The sequence below is a fragment of the Eurypyga helias genome, unplaced genomic scaffold, assembly GCF_000690775.1.
Source record: "Eurypyga helias isolate BGI_N326 unplaced genomic scaffold, ASM69077v1 scaffold7956, whole genome shotgun sequence".
In the NCBI taxonomy this organism is placed as follows: domain Eukaryota; kingdom Metazoa; phylum Chordata; class Aves; order Eurypygiformes; family Eurypygidae; genus Eurypyga; species Eurypyga helias.
The window spans coordinates 11,339-31,513 of record NW_010258496.1 but is presented as its reverse complement, the minus strand read 5'-3'; the positions used below and the strand labels follow the sequence as shown (position 1 = coordinate 31,513).

General features: G+C 45.3%; 1 protein-coding gene across 2 annotated transcripts; it reads right to left on the bottom strand.

Annotated features, from left to right (window-relative positions):
- Positions 1-9,428: 9,428 nt before the first annotated feature.
- CNOT6L (CCR4-NOT transcription complex, subunit 6-like) lies at positions 9,429-19,735 on the bottom strand. Of its 2 annotated transcripts, none has more exons than XM_010154347.1 (11): positions 19,624-19,735; positions 18,960-19,146; positions 18,397-18,482; positions 17,822-17,941; positions 16,958-17,026; positions 15,012-15,169; positions 13,830-13,984; positions 12,249-12,415; positions 10,904-11,128; positions 9,994-10,196; positions 9,429-9,641 (listed from the first exon to the last, which is right to left on the bottom strand). In XM_010154347.1, exons 1-11 carry the CDS (start codon positions 19,733-19,735, stop codon positions 9,429-9,431), a joined length of 1,695 nt encoding a protein of 564 aa, XP_010152649.1. The 2 variants fall into 2 exon arrangements, with proteins under 2 accessions (XP_010152649.1, XP_010152651.1); XM_010154349.1 differs by having other exon boundaries at positions 12,264-12,415; positions 17,852-17,941.
- Positions 19,736-20,175: the final 440 nt, after the last annotated feature.

The following is a 20,175-nucleotide window of genomic DNA, read 5'->3' as shown; positions in this document are numbered from 1 at the left end:
GGTGCCGGGGGGCGGTGAGTGACCCTGGGGTGGCCACCCCTCTCCCTCTCTAAATCCCTCGGCAGAAGCGTTGGGTGCCCTGGATGGGGCTGAGCAGGGGCTTCTCTGAGCTTTCAGATTTGTCTCTCGCCTACCTTTGAGCTTGAGTTTCTCTCTTAAACTCAGTGGCCAAGCTGGAGGGGGATGCTTGGGTGTGTCCGATGGGCTTAAGCTTCTTCCCTTCATGACCCCCATGAATCTCAAGCGCTTGGTGGGTGGGCAATGGGTTTAATCCATCAAACGTTGGTTAAGCTTTCAAACACTGCAGCTAAACTCCCTCCCACGTGCCAGAAAAGAAAGCTTTGGGACTGTGAAGGCGGCAGGGGGATGGTGGCATGGGGACGGCAGTGGGAGGGTGGGTGTCCCCATCTGCCTCTCCCACGGGGGGCCCAGACCTGGGTGTGGGCTGCTCTCGGGCGCAGGTCTGTCACTGGAGAGCCTGCTGACCAACATGAGGTGCAAGTGCATCAAATCGACTGCCCAGGTCATCAACTTGGGGCTGATCCTCGCCATCGACGTCACGCCTCCGGGCATTCACTGCAGGAGGAAGGAGATCGTGTAAGTGGTAAAGCTCTGCAGACCGATCCTTCCAAATGGCTTGTTCACCCACCGGTGCAAAAATACGCCGGCACTTACACCCTCTCCGAAGCCCCCAGATCTTGCGGCGACCCTTGCAAGGCACAGGCTGGCTCGTGGGGCACCGCTGCTCGTTTCAGTGGCGTTACCCCCAGCAGGGCTCAGCCGAGGCCCCAGAAATCCCATGCATCTCCCAGCAAAGGTGGCAGGGGCGTGCTCGTAAGCGTGCCGGGCAGCGAGGGGCATTTTCTCCACAGACAGCAGCAAGGTTAGGAAAACGTTGGGGAAAAGGGTGTGCTTGGGGCTGAGAGGGTCTCGTTGCCTTGCAGCCTCACCCTGAAGAGAAACAAGAAGGTGTGTGTGGCCCCCGAGGCGCCCTGGATCCAGCTGCTCCTCCACAAGCTGATGCAGAGGTAAGCGACACCCACCGGCACAGCCAAGGCTGCAGCAGGACCGTTCCCTTTCCCTTACCGCTTCGTTTTCATTTCTTTCCTTCCCTAAAAACTGCAGGAACACCACCAAAAAAGAAGTGTCAGCGCGGCTGCGGCGGGAAGCGGAGCAGAGGGCTGGGGGGGCGGAGTGGTGGTGCCAGCCCCCTCAGAGACCCCCTGCCCCGTCTCTCCCTGTGTCCGGATACAACAATAAATAACTAGCCATGGTCACTTATTCCTCTGCCAGGATAGCAGTAAGGGAATCCCACTGTGGGAGATACACCGGGATTCATGGCGCATCGCTGGTGCTTGCTTTGCTCCCGGGGCTTTGGCAGGAGCCTCCCCCTGGTCTCCCCAAAAAAAAGCTTGCCCCTCGAGTGCCCAGCGTCATCCAGTTTTGGTGTCATCCCGTTTCGGCACCATCAATAAAAGGATGAACATGCTTCCCCCCCTGGATTGCAGCAGCTCTCTCTGCATGGATTTGTGTAAAAATGGGGATTTTTGGGGCGGGGGAGTTAGACAAGACCATGGCACCAGGAAGCTTTGCCGCAGGGTGCTTCCCAACGTGCCGCCGTTCTTCTGCCCTGCGTTTCCGTGCCTTTTTCCGACAGCTCCTGGGAGGAGCGGGTTGTGCGGGGGCAGTTGGATGGGGTCTGACCTCTGCAGCCCCACGGTGCTGGCTCCCAGCTGTGCAAGCACAGGAGAAATGGGAGGTACTGGGAAATTTCCCAGCGACTGCCTGAGGCTCTCTCCATAGACTCTGGGGGGGGGGGGGATGCACATGTCCCGTGGGGACCCCAGCATGGCAGACGGATGTCCCTTGGCCACACGGACTGAGGCAACACAGGCTTGACTTGCAACTGTGTGCAAAATACCCCCTGCTTAAAACCCCGGGGGTGGTGGGTGTCTGAGGTCTGGGGATTCCCCAAGGGTACGTATCAAACGTGTGGCCCCCACCCCAACACCCTGGATGCCAAAATCTTGTCTCAGGGCAGCTGCAGGCTGCAAAACACCTAGCCGGTTCCGACGTCCGCCTCCTTCCCACCCGGAGCTTCTCAGGGGCCACAGGAGGGGAAAATAAGAAATAAGCACATCTTTAGCCCTGGCCATGGCACGTGAGCAGTTCCTTATCTTCATGATGCGGGAGGGTGTTTAAATTACAAAAAATAATCTTAAGGGAAGGAAGAAGGAACATTTGGGGGTTGTGAGGACCTCCCTTTCCTGAGCTGCTCCAAGGTTGAAGAAAGGCAGGGCTCCTTAGCTCACTCATCATGGCTATTTTGGCCGGGCCGGGCCTGCGCAGGGGAGTGGGTCTTCCCCTGCCTTGGTCCCCACCATCCTCACTCAATGGGAACGGGCTTTCTCGGTGAGGTTTTCATCGCCAAGTATAGCGATGGGGGGATTGTGCCGTGGCGTGGCACTTTCTCCAAAACACGAGTGGGATCCTTTTGGAAAAGCGAAGGACAGCTCTGCAGAGAACGTTTCTTATGATTTGTTCTCACTGGAATAAGCAAGTTACTCTGTTTTCGCTCAGATTTTGGCCGAAGCATAATGCCTAGGGCTGGTGACACAAAGCTTTTTGCCTGGGAGACCTACGCGGTCCTGACATCAGGGCTGGTGGGGCAGGCAGCCTGCCCGGGCCCCCCAACTGGTAATGGTGCTGCAGAGCTGCCCTCGGGCAGGGCAGGCAAAACCTGGCCTGGGGAGTCGGCAGCAGTTTATAGAATCATAGAATCACAGAATGGTTTGGGTTGGAAGGGACCTTAAAGACCATCCAGTTCCAACCCCCCTGCCATGGGCAGGGACACCTTCCACTAGACCAGGTTGCTCAAAGCCTCATCCAGCCTGGCCTTGAACACTTCCAGGGATGGGGCATCCACAGCTTCTCTGGGCAACCTGTTCCAGTGCCTCACCACCCTCTCTGGGAAGAACTTCTTCCTGATACCCAATCTAACCCTCCCCACTTTCAATTTAAACCCATTACCCCTTGTCCTGTCACTACAGGCCCTTGTAAAAAGTCCCCCCCAGCTTCCTTGTAGCCCCTTCAGGCACTGGAAGGTGCTATAAGGTCTCCCCGGAGCCTTCTCTTCTCCCGGCTGAACAAGCCCAACTATCCCAGCCTGTCCCCATAGCAGAGGGGCTCCAGCCCTCGGAGCATCAACTTTCCCCATCCGAGAGCCCAGCATGCTCTTAATCTAAAGCGAAGTTACCATTTCCATAAAACAAGATGTAAACCCCCCTAAAATTTTAGCGTAAGCATGGCCGGGAGTGACACTGCAGCTTCCCCCCCCCCACCCCAGCCTCCCCGTGCCCTTCCATCTGTTGAGGGACGGGACCTTGCGGTTGCAAAGACAACACGCAAGGAAGAAATTCAATTAAAAACCCCCCAACCTCCCCAAAAAACCACTGTGAAATGGGGTGGGAGGGGGAGCCAGGGCTCCCATCCCCACTGCTCCCATCCAGCCTGTGGGTTTATGAATTAAGGGCATGTTTAGCTAATGTGGTGCACACAAACACTTTAATTGCTCGGAAAGCAAACACACAATGCGGTAATTAAAAATGGAAAACAAAGCCAAAGTCATGTAACATGTCACTTGTAAAGAAAGCCACCGTGAGGTGAGGGTTTTTGTGGGGGTTTTTTTGCTTTGGAACAAAGACAAATACAGACAAATGCAAACTCAGTAAATGTCTAAATTGTAGGAACCGTTTACCGAAGAGGACAAGACCAAGTACCAGGGTCGCTCCAACCTTCACCACGCAAACGGTGAGAGATTTTGCAAGCTAACCACACCATACGACTGCAGGGGGAAGGGAAAAAAGGGAAAGGGTCATATCACTTGGCATGCTTTGCCATCACCGCTGTTTGGAACACCCTCAAGTACCAAAGTACCCACGTATTTTGCTATCTTCACACTATATATTCCAACAAACTCTACTCTTGAAGTCCATCACCCTTGGACATAGCCAAAACAGCTAAATTTGCTGCTTAATACCTTTTATACCAACAAATAATTTTCCTTAGGATGGAGCAGTTCTTTGAAGGTGTTGGTTTTGTCCCTTTTCTGATCGTGCAATGCCTGGCATCTGCCTAATCTGTTCTGGATTTTGTCCCTGCTCTCGTTTCCTGGAGGAAAAGCAAACCCGTGGTCTGTGTCAGTGCAAAGAGTGGTCACAGGAGAAGGTGCTGTATCATGTGGATCTGTGCTTGGATTTGGAGCTTTGTAATCGCCTCCTAAAATTGTTCTTAAAGTGAGTTCTTGGCTGGTGCTTGGCACAGAGACTTAAGACATGAGCCATTTCCACCAGGTTCTCGTGGGGTTTGTATTGCCTTTGAATGCTGAAGGGTGAGAAAGGGAGGGTACGTGACGGTACTTCTGTAACCTTGATGAGCTGCGTATCCCAAGAGGCTTTTCCTCACTGTGAGATGGAGGGACTCAACTAGTGATAGTGTCTAGCAGAAAAACCCAAACCTCTGCATCTAAGGCTCATTTCTTTTCTGGTCCACAGCAAACCCGGTCCTCGGCTCCCCCTGGGTAAAACCACTCCAAGACCAAGCACTTCAGCTCCTTTTGGAGCAGGACTCGTGCTTGGTGCCGAAACCGTACCACTTCTGAAGTCAACGCAAACTTCAGCGGGTCTTGTAGGCCGCTTCGCTTCCTACCAGGCAGTTTTGGTCGCAAAGACCACCCAGAAGAGGATCGCACCTCCGTGGTGACCAAGAAGGACCACGACCCGCTGCATTCTTATGCTGACAGCTCGGTTTTAGCTGAATTTCGTGCTGCTGCCTCGTGTACCAGCATGCCAGGTAAGGACGGGCTTAGAGCAGTCATCTCCCAGCAGAGCAGGGAGAAGGGCCTCCTTAGGTTAAAACTGGGCCTTAGATCTTCATTACCATTACAAGAAAAGTGTCTATGTAGAAGTTAAGAACAGAGGAATCGGAATTACGTGCTAAGCTGAGGTCGCTGGGGAGGGGACAACTGCTATTTGTGATGAGAGTCCCTTCTAAAGCAGCATCGTGTCTGTGTGATATTTCTACCACAGGCTGCTGATTTGGTTTGGCTAGGGCTAAAAGACCTTTCACTCAAACCCACTATGCCAAGTTTTGTGCCTGAGGGACGTTTGGATGCTAGAGGCTGAAAAAGCATCGTGGAAATGAAGGACCTGCTGCCATGTTGCTGGGTTTAAATCTTGTCTTCCCATAGTAAGGACCCCCAGCCACTTCTGTCTCCTGTTCCCTACTAAGAAGGCGGGAATACTGTGCTCCTGGTCTAAGAATTCTTAAAGTGCATCCCCAACCTGTCTTCTAAATTATCAAAAACTCTGAATTTCGACAAGCCCTTTCGGCTTGCCTCCTGCCACCTCAGCAAAACCAACCCCCAGAGAAACAAGTGATATGAACCTTTGAGGTCTCAAATTCTCGCTCGCGATTCAGACCCAATATCTCCCGAGCCAGGTGTGGAAAGACGGTCCCCAGAAGCCCAATATTCGAGATTAAGTGGGAGCTGCAGATGCTCAGCATCTTTGCAAAGTGGGTCTCAGGAGTTAAAAAGCATGAAGGTGGATTTAGGAGTCTCCGCAGCAAAGCCAGCAAGATGGGAGATTGTCGGCCATCCGCAGCGTTTCCCGAACGCTGAAGATCACGGTACGGTTTTGAAAGCTGCGTTACATCAGTGGCAAGTGCTTCTGAAAAAGTTAAGGGTCAAAGATTTTGGCTTTCTAGTCTATAGAACACAGAACAGCGAGGACTTTGGACTAATGAGGCCTTTTCTGAACAAGTCTGTAGACTAAACAGGAGTGGCTCCCAACAGACAGAGAAAGCTTACCAGTAAAAGGAAATATTTTCTCAACGAATGCTAGAAAGGGACGACAAAAGCTTTTTAACGAGGCAAATGGGAAGGAAAGCTGGTCTCGGACCCCATTGTGCCATACCTGACTTCAGCGTGTGGTATGCAAATCTTCACGCTCCTTACATTGAAATACAGAAACAAAAATATTCAGCTACATTGTACAAAATTCTCTGCTTTTTTTTTTTATATATATATATATACACACACAAAACCCCATATGTAACAGATTTACCATATTGAATTTTAAAAAGTTGCTTGTAGAAGGATGTTGGATTTTTTTTTCTCTGCTTGCTTTAGGCAGTGCTGTTGCTTAGAAGTTGACACCAGGCACCATATTTTTGAAAGTGAACCAAGCCAGTGAGGAGCAGTAAAGGACTTAGGGCGTTTTTTCCAGGCGTCAGATGCGAGGGCACCGCGACGTGCTGGGAACTGGGGGACAGGGGTGGAGAGAACCGATGGTTTCCCATCTATCTCTGCTTAAGGTTACAGATATTACTCCTTCTTCCCTAGAAAACACCCTACCGTCAGCTTCCATCTGGGTCAAAAGAAAATTAGCGTCGCCATCTGGACGATGCGTATGTTTATCGCAAGGGATCTCATCCTGCGCACGAGGCTGACAGCTGCCTGCTCCCTCTCTTCTAAGAGCCGAAAATCCCTATGGAGGGTGTTTCTGCTCGGCTGGAAAAAAAGCACAATCCCCTTACTGCTCCTGCTGGGAAGGGAGGAAACCAGAAGGAAAACGGGGAGGGAGCCAGACACGTGAAAGGCGGGTAAACATGTCCCCAGTTACGTGCATCGACTGAAACATAAACGAGACTCATTTTTTTAAATCCAGAGGTTTTGTGCAACGTCTCTTAAAATAACTTGGTTTTTTTAAAAAAATCGCACAGGGTAATGGCCGTTTGGAAGTGCGTTTCGCAGCAGAGAAAATCCAATTAAACACCTTCCCGCAACGGAACACTTCAGTCGGTTAGAAACCAAAGGAAAGTCAAACTTAAGCAGTTTACAATGTTTGCCAGGATATTGGTTTTTCATCCCCATCCTCTCCCACCCCGATATTACAAAAGATTGTTGTTGGTTTTTATTTTTATTAATAAACGGGCTCCTCTGCAGTTCATATACAATCATAGGTGAATTTTAAATTCCATTTTATACAAACATCTCAAAAAATATTGGGAGTGAAGTATGGTAGGAAATATTGCTCACGTTGCTAGTTAACATGCGTGTAGGAAAAGGAGGAGAAGGGTTCGTTAGTGCACACCTCCAGAGCAGAGCACCCCACCCTCCAAAAAAGATACAGTAGCTGATTACAGAAAGGTGATGTCCACAAAATTAAGTTTTTCATGCTATTCTACTTTCCAGTACTATACTCTCGCAATTTATCTGCAATGGCTAGGTGTCGAACGCTGAGGTATATTAAAAAAGAGATACCTGCACCTAGAGGAAAATCCATCTTTAGAAAGGGCTTTTTTTTTTGTTTGTTTGTTTTTTTGTGCTGCACAAAGCAATTGCTGTACAGGAATTTCACCCAGCTACGATCACGTCCAATTTACTGTAGGCTGTAGGTGACGCCTCCATGGTTTTTCTAGGCACTTCTTTTGCAAAGGGAGTTGTCGTTTCGTTGAGTCGATTTTTGCGTTCTGTCCCACACCGCCCCCTCCTCAGCCCCCAACGAGAGTCAGGGAATAGTTTCTACTCTAGGTCCAATTGATTTTTTTTCCCCTATGGATAATTTCCTATGTATAAAACGACAAAGGAAATGTTCAATTAAAGAGTAGAGGAACAGCCTGACTTAGCAGTTTTGCAAGACAGAAGATGGCTCCTTAGTATTTAAAACTAATTTCACAATTTAAATTTGACTTTTTTAAGTATACGAATGAGACATAAATATAGGCTATCAATCTGTTTAAAAATTTCATTCACATAATGGAAAAGATTTTCATTTATTAAAAATATCACATTTTGAGACTAGAAACAGTAAAGTGCATGAAAAGTTTAAAATATAAATTCAAGAAAATCTTATAACAGCAAAAAAGCAGAATAAAGAAAAACTTAAAAACACAGACACAACCTTTTCTTATCACTGTGCCATTTTTTTTTTTTAAACATTAAGCAGCCAACCAATTTTTCAGAAAATTGCATTAAGTTTAATGCCCCTTGAGGCACAAGGTTTTGAACTGGCCACCTAGAGCATAAAAAAAAAAAAAAGAAGAGAGAAGATTTCCAACACATCCAAAGAGCATTAACAGTTGGGAATGAACCAGCAGCTTTTTAATTCAACCCTGACCGACAACAGAAAAGAAAGATTATTTTTAAAAGTGTGATGGTTATTTGGCAACTAGGGTCAGGAAAAATAATCCAAGGAATGATTACAGCTACTGCTCGCTCCCCCGGTGAAAAAAGCATGCCCACAGCTACTCCACGTGCCCTTCGGAGACAGAAGGAAGATCATTTCCTGTGGCTTTTTCCTGTACCCTATGCTTAAGCATTTAATCCCACGTTTCCCATCTTTGAAACCAAACCTCAGAAAAGGGAACCTAGGACGGATTTGCAACTTCTTTATTCCCCTGGAACCCAAACGCTTGCTAATGCTCACTTCAAGTGCAACTTCTTACCATTTCTAAGTCCCGCTCCCAAACTGTGCTGCTGAACAGTGTGTCGCCCCGGCTTGCCGAAGCGGAGAGGCAGCTCTGTCTTGCAGAGGTCCTGTGGATCCCTGCGTGCCTTGCCCAGAAAGGACCGAGTTCTTCAGAGCTCCAAAAAAAGCCAGCGTGGCATCTGCCAAGCAAGTGATCTACACACAGCAGCAAACGCTCACCTGCAAAGTCTTGTGAGATGTAGCTGGGAATTTCATTGTAAATGAATGCTGGAAATTTCAGTGTAAGTTCATTTACAATGAGATTTCCTTGTAAATTAAATTACATCAGAAGAATTTAGACCTCAAATTTTATCACAGATATTAAGCCATCTTTGGTTTTCTAATATTAGTTAGACAAGGGGCAGGGCCACACTGCTAATCATTTATAGACCGGTATTAAGTGCTTCGCTAATGTGCAAAATTTATTTTGGATGCAGAGTTTGGTCTCCGTTTTTGGGTTCAAACAAGCATTATATTATTCTATTATTCTTCCTACAAAACAAGCATTTCTATTTTTGTGTTTCTTTCTGCTACTCATTGGCTCATTTTGCCACGTTCTGGAAAAAAGCATTATCTTGAAATATGTTAATAAGCAAGTTTTCAATCATCTCATTTGTCCATTTATAAGTGCAGCTTCTTACTGAAAAAAAAAAGCTTGCCAGTTTAAAAAAAAAAATTAAATTAAAAACCTGGAAAGGGAGTAATACTTTGGTTCCAGCCCTAGTGCCAAATGATACCAATATGCACCAAAATGTGCAAAATCTCATACCAAACACATAAGGAAAGGAGCTCGAAGAAGCAGCTTAAGGTTGGCCATACTTCACTCCTATATACTTTGATTTACAACTGTACAGGTCCATAACAACAGGTCCTTGCCCTCAAAGGGGCAGGGCTCCACTACCTCCTGTTAGGCAAGTGCACACCGTTGACAAGAGGCAGGAGCGGAGGATGGAGTTCGAGTTGTGTTAACAGTGAGAAGTGGTCTGAAGGGATGTGAGGGTGTGGACACCCAGTGATGTTGTTGTCAACCAGCCACTGAGGGTCCAAAGGCCCCAGGACACCAAGCACGTTCATGTGAGTGTTGGAATAGAAAATGTAGTCAATCACACCCTAGGGAGAAAGAGAAACACGACAGTGAGAACAGACCTCGCTTCTGGCAACCTGAACTCGACTGGCTTCTGGCTGCAATTCACTGGGATTAGGGTAAGAAACGCGTGTGGCGTTTTGTGTTCAAAGCGCTGCATCCGTTCTCATTAAGTCACTGGCCAGAGCCAGGCTGGAAACTTAAAAACACCGGCAAATCAAGGATTTGTGTGTGGTAGGCAAGTGTCCAGCGAGTGGAGGAACCACTGATGAAGGACTTACAGGAACAAAGAGAAATACAGCCAATGGTCAGAGAACTAAGACACCGTCCTGGGGAGACCAGGTCAACACCTGCCATTTCAGAAAAATCGCTGCTTACTTTGAAATCAAAAGTGTAATTGGTGTAAGGCATCAAGTTGTTTTCATAGGCGCTCTTGAGTTGGAAGCCATGCGTAATTCTTCCTTCAGAAGCCCCGTTTTTTCCATTGCCACTGAAGTTCATGAGACACTCGTTATAACGCAACTCCTTGAAGTCCTTGTGGTTGTCAGCTACTATGCCATTGCTTAAGTATTCCACTACACCTGTTTGCAAAGGAAAGGATTCAGGGAGTTGCTTTAAAATACACCATTCAGGGAATGTTGGCCTCGGAGACAAAAACCAAACCACCACCAAGACACCCCGTGAGATTAGAAAAGAGCTTTCCCTCTGAGGGGAAATCTACGCAGCAGCTGGCTCGTCCACGCCGGAGCCGTGCGCCTTTCTGACACGCAGCAGGGAACTGAGGCTTTCCAGAGGTTTTGACCCCATTTTTTGAGGATTACAGTAAACCCACAGTACCTGTAACCGTAGTACGCAAGTGCTGGGGTGCTAGAGAGGCAGCTTTTGTACGTATACCCAGTATTACAGTACTGAACATCGTGATCACTAAAGCAAACCCATCTCCGTAGAAAGTATTTAAGTTCCATCACGAACTCACGTCTTTCCTACTTGTTACTGCTGCGCAAAGCATGGGTATTTATCTAACAATTAATATTTAAGACCTATTTGTGCTTTTCTACATCTTTGTAGGTGCAACCAACTTTCCTGGAGTGTACAACTCACAAAAAGCAGTATACTCAACTGGAGGACTTGCATTCTCTCCAGCCAGATTTCTAAAGACAGCTGTTACTAGAAAGTTTTGATCCATCCCTACCCAGGGAAATGCAAACTGCCCCATCACTCTCTGAGGAAAAGAGGATTCAAATGTACTGAAAAGGTAAGCTAAAAGTTAAGCCAAACCCAGTCTTACCTGAATCAGGCAGTGAGTTGAGATCCGCACACAGCACCAGAGGGATAGAGTTAGGATCTGCTGTTGGGCTGCCAGGCCTGCTCGAGGCTTTCTCGAGGATATTTTTCAGTTCCGAGACAAACATCATGGTCTGAATGAGTTTCACATCAGAGTATTCAGGGTCCCAGTGCATGTGGGCATTGGCCACAATAAGCAGCTGTTTGTCCACATGAAGCGATTTCATACCTAGATAGACAAATGCATTTTTATCAGTGAAAGGCCGATTGTGTAAATACAGCAGATTCCCTCCCGTTCGCATTAGTTTAGCTACTGAGGACTCAAAGTCAGGATGTTGCTGGAAAAAAAGGCATTACCTGAACCACTACTCCTTCCTAAATTAGCAGCAATTACATAATATTATGTGACTAAATCTCCCCAATGCAGGAAAGAAAGAGCCAGCATAATCTGATACCATTACAACTGCATTCCTTCTCTGCTGCTCCAGTAGTCATCACTTGGCACCACTTGCACCACTATTCAATGGTTAAGGCACAAGGGAGTTCCCTGACTCCCGGCTGCCACGGTACGGCAAATTGTTCCCTCGGGAAAAAACTTGCTTAAATTAATTCAGTATGAACCTGGCTGTGCAAAGTTCTATAGCTGGTGTTACTCTTTATATGAGAAACAGGCCTCTGAAAGCTGGGGCATAAAGTCACAGGCAGCTCCTGCCAGCCCTGCAACACAGACATTCTGCTGCTTTGAAGGGTACACTGGAAACAGCCGATCAAAAAACCAGACACGCAGACAGAGCAGGGTGGCAATTTTAAATATGTGGAAATTGCCTGCTGCATCTGATCAAACTTAATGAAAATGTGACAGTCAGTCGATCAAGTGGCATGAAAAGATACCTGATAATCTCAGTCTTCCACACTGGCAGATTAACACTGTCATATAATCACTGAGGGAGGATGGACGGATTCCATCAAAGGGAAAAAAGGGTTTGAAAACAGAAGTTGAACATTCTCAACAACTATTGGTAAGAGCATATTCATGCAAACACACTGACCTTGGAAAAGCATAATCCTTCCAGTAGAATTTAACCGAGTAAGTAAGCAGGGACAAAAGCCTGAAAGAAAGATGCTAAATGCTGGGCATCAGGCTGCGAGTGCAACCAGACTAGGAAACCATGTTATCTGTGTCCTGTCTTAGCCGTTCGGTGCGATTTCTCAAATCAGCACAGCAGACAGCGTTTGCTCATCTGCAAGTATTCGGTTACCACCCGCAGTGGCAATAACACCCTAGAGCGCCATACTGCCTATAGAACAACTCCTGCCTTCACAGGGAACTGGATCGTCAGTGAGAGAACCACGGCCATACTCACTTGCTCCAAATAATTCTTTGTGCACCTCTAACACCACGGCGACTCCGATGTTGTCCTTCGTCATCACTCTGTTTAACATAGCTTCTGAACCTTCAGAGTTAGCCATCGCCACCTGGTTGAACTCCACGGTGTGCTTCTGCACCAGCGTAAATCTGATTCAACAAAGAGAACGGCGTGTGAACACGGGTGACCTACAGCTACGTGAAAAGAGATGGTTTCTATCTACACTCCAGCCTACCACGTCCAAGGACAGAGCCTGCAGGACAGGGTGAGGCACATCTGCCCTCTCGTTTTTCTAAAAGTAAGAACAGTTCTAAGAAATATTCCCCTAGTCAGGATAGAGCGCTCAGTCTGGCAAGTGAGATATTCTCAGGGGAGATGAGATACCTGGGGTTTAGGAAGTGTTTGCTTGTTTCAGCGCAGCGCTCTGAAAGGGCAACTCAGAGCAACGCTCAGAGGTTCCCGCACCTCCTCAGCAGTGTTCTAGGCAAAAAACTAAGACGAGATGGTAATTAAAGGCTTGCCTTTTACTTTGGGCAAATGCATTATTAAAAAACAGCTTCTTTCAAATCACTAGCTATCACCATTAGTCTTGTGAAATTGTTTTTTCATTTCTATCCAGCCTTAGGATGCCTGAAAATGCTTCAGGACCAAATGAAGGCTACCCACTGAAAGAGGGTTTTTTGGGTTTGCTCTCTTAGAAATTTTTTTTAAAAGTATTAATAGCAAAAAAAAATTTTTTTTCTGTTTTTTAACTGAAAGAGCCACATCATAATAACCAGTTCTGTATATATCTTTGTTAGGATCAGGGTCTGAGGGTTTGAAAAATATCAGTCGTTTGTTTCCACAGACTTTATTCAAAACCAGTGGAGTTATTTTTATACATGAACTGAAAGATGTATTTTTGTTTCTGGAAGCAATGAAAGCTCTGAAAGGGAGCTAAAGCCTTGTGAAACTCCCATTCTAATTACTGAAAACTGTCCTGAGGGAATATTCAGAAGGATACTCGGTGTGGTACAACCCTGAGCAGATTCCACAAATGAGAAGCACAAACACCAGCACCTCACCTCCTTTCCCAATAGTTTGATGCTTTTAGCATAGCAGAACTTTTAGGATCAGGTATTCAATAATGTAACTCTCCTAAAAGCAGAGACTATTCTATGATCCTTTGGCAGTAATTCCTCTTTTAATACCTGAAGATTCAATACTTGAAGCACAGCTTATAGTTCTTTAAAGGTTAATCTTAGAGAGTCTTGTGTTGAGCAAGGCAAAAGTTTGTACAGAAGGTATTTATTAGATCTGCCAAAAATGCACACACAAAGCACCTAAGTTTTTATCCATACCAGCTCTCCTGCAACTTTCATGTTTCTGAAGAGGTATCTTTGTTCATGGTCTGAAAGGAATGGCAGGACTCTGTGGCAAATAGAGCAGCAAAAGGGAAGATCACTCTTTATCTTTTGTTTCATAGCACAGTACTTTGGTTACCACGCACCCTGAGAGAGAAAACCTTTCAGACCTAAATCAACCTGGTCAATATGTTTTTACAGAGCTGCTCCTGCCCCTTACTTTTCGGTTTTGAAGAATATTGCACAGCCATCCACATGTTTTTTCTCCTGCTCAGACATGATTTTGGCACGTGACTTTGGAGAAAAGAATCCATCGTATCCTCGTTCTTTCAAAGCTGGCAGAAAAAGGGTGAAGTATTGCTCTGTTTCCACTTCCTGGAATCGAACACAAATAGCTTAAGGTAACAAAGTCAAGCAAACCCTTCCTATCGCTGTATGGCAACTTGGGCCCGCTTGGCTTGCGGTCAGCAGCTCTCACCAAAGCAAAAAGCTTCTGTTGGCACAAATCATGCCACTTCCTAGCTTAATGGCCTGCTGGAAACAGATTTGCATTCATGGATATCCTGGAAAGTGACAGCTGTATTTTGGGTAGCAGTAGATTACACCTGATATATCTGACATCTGAATGCGGGTACCTAGGACACTAGGTTAAAACTTCAGAGAGGTAGATAGATATCCAGCAGTGATGAATATTTAATTTGGAGAGCTCTTTTGCACAAGGGGCTCTCGCTTTTCTGTAACAATACATTTTCTTTGTAGTAACATTTGGTCTCCGTGAGGATTTCAGAGGTTGGTCTCTTGAGATTTTCAGACCAAGGTAACTACTCTCTTCTTGTGCAAGATTTTTGCCTACCAGAACTTGCTTAAAAAACGCATGTTTGGTTTAAATGCAGACATGTTAAACCGTTCTAAACATCGGCAATATATTTCTAGTAACAGCAGGGTACACGTACCAATGACAATCGATATTTAACTTTGACCACGAGAGTCCCCTTGTTTGCCAATGAGAATATTTTTGAGACTCTGACTCCTGTACCAAGCAGGAATGAACTAGGAATGGTAGCATTTAGGGTTACAGCATCCTACCTTCTCCCCTTCTGCAGTAAACCCCATATACCCAGAAGGAGAATATTTAGGATGCTTAACTTAGGGGAAAAAGATCCAGACCCTTCAATGCAAAATAGCTACTAATTTAGCTAATTTTATCTCCCTTAGATTGCCTTATTTCATAAAACACAAGCCAGGGTGTGAAACAAGAAACTGTGCACACAGCTTCTACTGGTCAACCCCAGAATCTGTTAGCAAGCAGGCGAAGATGCTGTTCTCAAAAGAGCATTTCATTCTAAAGGTGGAAGTGAATGCTTTCTGTTTCTGATGAAAAATACAGTTATCTTCCAGTTACCTGAAGACTAATGATATCTGCGTCGCAGTTGACAATTTCTTCCATTATTCCCTTTTTTCTATACTCCCAATTGAGTGCCCAAGATGGGCAGTAGCCATAGAGCTGCCGGGTGGCATATTTATCACACAACACATTGTAACACATAACTGTGAATGAAGCTGGAAGGAAAGAAAGAAAGAGAAAGGTTATCAACCTGTGAAGATTAAAAAGGCTGAGCTTATTCAAGCCAAAATACTGAATCTTACATGGTGTATTCTGGAGGGCCTACTGAACACAAGTCAGTGGGTTTATTCCACTGAGCATTTCATGAGCAGGAGTAAAAAAGGCCCTGCTGAGCCAGTGTTACCATGCAAGGCTAATCTCTTCCTGAAAAAATATCAGCATTACTACCAAAATGAGAGGGCGTCATGTGTGTAACAAAGCAATGCAATCCCATTCTGCGGTCAGGTATTTATTGCCTTTGAGGAGGAGGAAGATCTAGGGGCTGGCAACGATTAGGAACAGTCTTTGGATTTGGGGGTAAGGAGGGGGAAAGTAGCAGCCATTTCCGTGATGGAGTCAAAACCCAGTATTTATCTCATGAGGCGCCCTGATACAGCAACTTCAGGCTTAAGTGACCTGTACAGTCCTAAAGCAAAAGCAAAACTAAGCTGCTACGGGTGCTGTTACTATGTCATGATACAACAGCATCAGATAAATGCTGCTTTAGAATGCTTTATTTTTATGCAGTCTGATTCCAAAACATTCGTACAATTTTCCCAGCATCTGTACAACATTTCTAAGTTGTATCTGTGTCTGTCGAGTCACAGGGGGGAGAGAGGTCTGGGTGAGGGCAGGGAAGAGGAGAAGAAATGAAGTCATAAACGAGCAAGCACATTATTTGGTTGCATTTTTTAAAAAAAAAAGAGAGAAGTTGGCATGTTGCTCATCAGATCATTCAACTCGAAACACACTTCTTTCACACACAAACTTCTTAACACCCTTAGATTTTACACCAGTCAAAAAACATAGGTAAGTCCAATATCCCAGCACCATGCCACTAGGAAAAGACTGCTCATACTTGCAGAAAAGTAAGTGAGGTTTTACTATGAGGTGACTCCACAGCTCTATTTTTTTATACTAGAAGTCAAAGAAGATTTCCGCTCTTGAGTTATTTCAATGTTATAACAACAACTAATGGGTTTGTTAGTTTCTGCAGCAAAACGTCTCCCAGCTCGCTCGCCTAACACAATGTTTTCTAATGACTTGAGAAATCTGTTACTGCTCTGGAAGTTTCATTTAAAAAATGAAACCAAAGTCCATAAAACTCCACCGAGATACCGATTTGTAAAGGAATTTGCAACAGAAATGCAGAACTTAATGTTGCGGTGGCTTACAGGACTTTTGCCATTCCCCATTTCTTCCTACTGTTTTTTCTAGTTTGTTGTTCTTTAATATAAAAAAAGTCACAGGTGACCTTAACTGCAACACTAGCCTGCCAAACACACAACCGAGTTCAAGAGACCTGCCACCTTCACGCTTCTAAAAAGGAGTGGTGTAGAGGAATGCCACGCTATCCTTGCTGGTTATTCATCTTCTGCAATAACAACACGAGCATTTTTCTTCCTTATACAAGCTCACGGATGCTTTTTGAGGGCTATACGCAGGATGCGCAGGGGAAGAAGAGCCCTTGGATTTGGACAGCCTGAAGAAATGCTGCCTCTTGCACTTTACCAAAAGCAACAATAGAGGGCATTAAATTAACTTCGGTACAGGCACTTCACGTGTTTACTTGCAGTTAGGGACTTCTCAAAGTCTCGCTCTGGTCAGCCAGTGCACGGGCATGGCATTTGTATACAGGTATTTTACAGTTGTTATTATTCCTGAGAAATTATTTCAAATAAAGCCAGAGAAAAGGTTTTCAGCGCATCGTTCTGGGAAGATAGGGTGAAGAACCACAGATTTACCTGAGGGCAGAATTTGGTCTCGTTCTTTTAAAGTAATCCACGGCCTTGGAGGCAGCTGCTCTGGATGAACTAAAAAAAAAAAAAAGATAAACCAGAGGTTAATTCAGGGTTTATATGTGTAAGTTACAATTTTTAAGTCAAAATGATGACTGAACAAGAATGTTCCATACTGTGCTTTGCAAACCCACCTCCCCAAGTCTTTTAACACTCTAGGGGAGGCAAAAATCATTTCAATGGCTAGCTATAGTACGAGCAAATTGGGCAGTTGTAAGATTCGTAACAATTTTTGTCTCTTGCCTTCAAATCTAGAGGTGCCACCGAAATACTCCTGCACCTTGAATATACTGCTGAAGAAGGAAGGCTAAGTCCTGTAGGGGTTTAGACATCCTATATTCCCATTCTCCAAAAACTTCACCCTATATCCATCATCCCTGCAATGCTTTAATTTAGTAGACATCACGTGACAATACAGAAAGCTCAGTTACAGACCACAAAGCACAACTGAAGGCAGGTACTGGATATTCTTACTCACTGTGGTATTTCGAGATCTGAATTTAACATGCTGTTTGCATTTGGATTGTAATTTCTAGTGGAAAGTATCTAAATGGCTTCAGCGATGAAGACCTTGCACTTTGTTGCTAATTGAGGGGTTTCAAACAGATCAGTGGGAACAACTGGCTGTAACGTGGGAAAAGCTGAGACAATGTATGCCAACCTCTTCCACCGTGTGCGAGCGCGTGTTTGTGTGTACGACTGGAACCACTTGACAAAAATGCAAAAGCAGTGAGAAAATACCCTCCCTTCAGTGTCTCAGATTCTTGTTTCAGCAGCAAATCCTGTCAGTAATGCATGCTTTTAAACCACTTCTGTCAGTCAGATTTGTAGGGCTGTCACCTGCTAGATTGTCAAGCATGTAGTTCAGTAGCTTTCGAGTTCCATCTGGATCCTGGTAGAGGCTGAGAATATCTTGTGACAAAGGATTGCCTGCCAACAGCATAAAACAACAACTGGGTGATTAGCTGCCTGACTTTCTCGAGGCTTTCCAACCAAAGAAAATCTCCCATAACGAGAACAGACAAATTGACCCAGAAGATATTTAGGTTGCTTAACTTGGAACTGTAGAATACCACAGTAGCCAATGCCATAGAAATAGCTGGTACACATAGACTTCCCTCCTTCAACTCACCTCAATCAGTAATACAACAGGTTAAAGGGTTTATTTATCTCCCTACGATTTGAAATAGGGTCGTAAGGAAGCTTAATAGTGTTAAAAAAGAAAAGCATGGTTTTCCAAATTGGCTGGCCATTTTTGCTACAAGCTTAGGATGTCAAATAACCTGTAAGAAGATGTTGAGGTCATACACAAAACTTTTGAGCCCAGCCCCCTTAGTAATTCAAGAGTACTCCCAGGAATATTTAACTGTAAAGAACTTGCTCACCTTTCAAACCTAGGGTTTGTAGCTGGAAGAGCCGTCCAAGTTCATAAGGCAAAACCCGTAACAGATTGTTATTTAAAAGCAATTCCCTGCAGCAAATGCAAAAAACACTTTTGATGAGTATCACTTCACAAGAAAACTCTCGAAGTGCTATATGCCGCTCATCTTCAAAGATGACACTTTTCACCCTCATTTTTTTTTGTATTATGGAAAGATATGCCAATCTTCCCATTTCAAAGCACAACCGAAATACTTTCATTAGGGAAAAAAAAGCCACAAAAACCCCAAAACACAGAATTAAATCAGGGAGAATTTAAACAGCAGGCAATCACCAAGTCTCAAAGAATGTTCCCGAGCAGAAGACTACACAGCTTACAGACATGTATCTGTAGAGATCAGAAAAGAGGGGTAATGAACCCAAAAGTAATTATTAGAACTGAAGCTTTGCACCAATCTTGAATTTTTCAGAATTATTTTAAATATGACAATGGAAAACAAAATAAAATTCTCAGTCCCAATCCCAGACTACAGACCTTTGGAAAGTTAACCTGAAGAATTTCTCTCACCTGAGAGATACCATGTTTCCTAGTTCTGCTGGTAAACTTCTGAGTTTGTTGGATGACAGATCCAGGTAAACCAGATTATGAAGCTTGGCAATATCAGGTGGAATGCGAGTAAGATTATTGTCATTGAGGTGCAGAGCAGTCAAGTGCGTCAGCGACCAAAGGGACGTACTTAAGCTCCGCACTCTACCTAAAAAAGAAAAGCAAAGAACCACCTCTTCAGTCAGGTTTGCACTCTCAAACCATCAGATACAAACAATGGGGGATGTCAGAATATGGGATTCCCAGTGTGGAAACCCGACTACCTCTTCACTGGAACGCTCAGTGATGCTTGCAGAAGATACCTTTGTGCATCTTTTCTATGAGCAGACATTAAAAAATTATCTAACCTTCCCAGTTAAAAGGATAGAGATAGAGGTAGAGGTACAGTTCTAGGGAAGCAGATGTGCTACCCAAAAACTTGCGTCCAATCTGAGTTGGTGTTTTAAATCAACTGGGCTGAATCTGAGCCAGCCAAGCTCTAAGGCAAACTAGTAAGTCAGTTACTCCTCCTCCCCACCTCAGAAAAACTGTTTTCACAACAGGATCCCCTAGGTGAAAGCATCTGGCGTGATTCTGGGGCACCAACAACTCCAGTGAATCAAAACTCAAAACCAAATCAACTCACCCGAGATCTCTAGTTCAGCCCAGTGTGACTTCTTCCCATTGGCTACCTCTTCTGCTGACATGATGGTGTAAATTCTGCGAGGATCTGGAGGATCATATTTTTCCTTTGGCATCCCTGTTAGTCTGAAAGACAATCACAACCATTACCGTCTGCCACTCGACAAGATTTCTTTGTTTCTAGCCCAACGAGAGACCACCTCCCCCTCTGCAAAAACACACACCCTGGAGTCTACGTACAAAAAATACTGTGCTGACGTCAGCCCAATTGCTCCGAGCGCTACGCAGGTGCTCAGACCTTAGCAGAATATGGCCCGTAACGGAAGAGGGCATTTCTTCCTACAAAGTTTGGGTTTCTGCAGTCATCCGCAGTGTTACCTGTCCTGCCCCAATGCAGACTTCCTGGGCTTCCTAGTTTATCCCCCAGACTGAAGCGTAACCTATGGCATCAACGAGTTATCTGCTGTGTGCAGAACCTGCGGACAAGACGACAGCGTTTCGCTACTCGGGGTGAAAGCACACGGATTGCTCCCTCCCACAGTTTTCCTGGGGAACC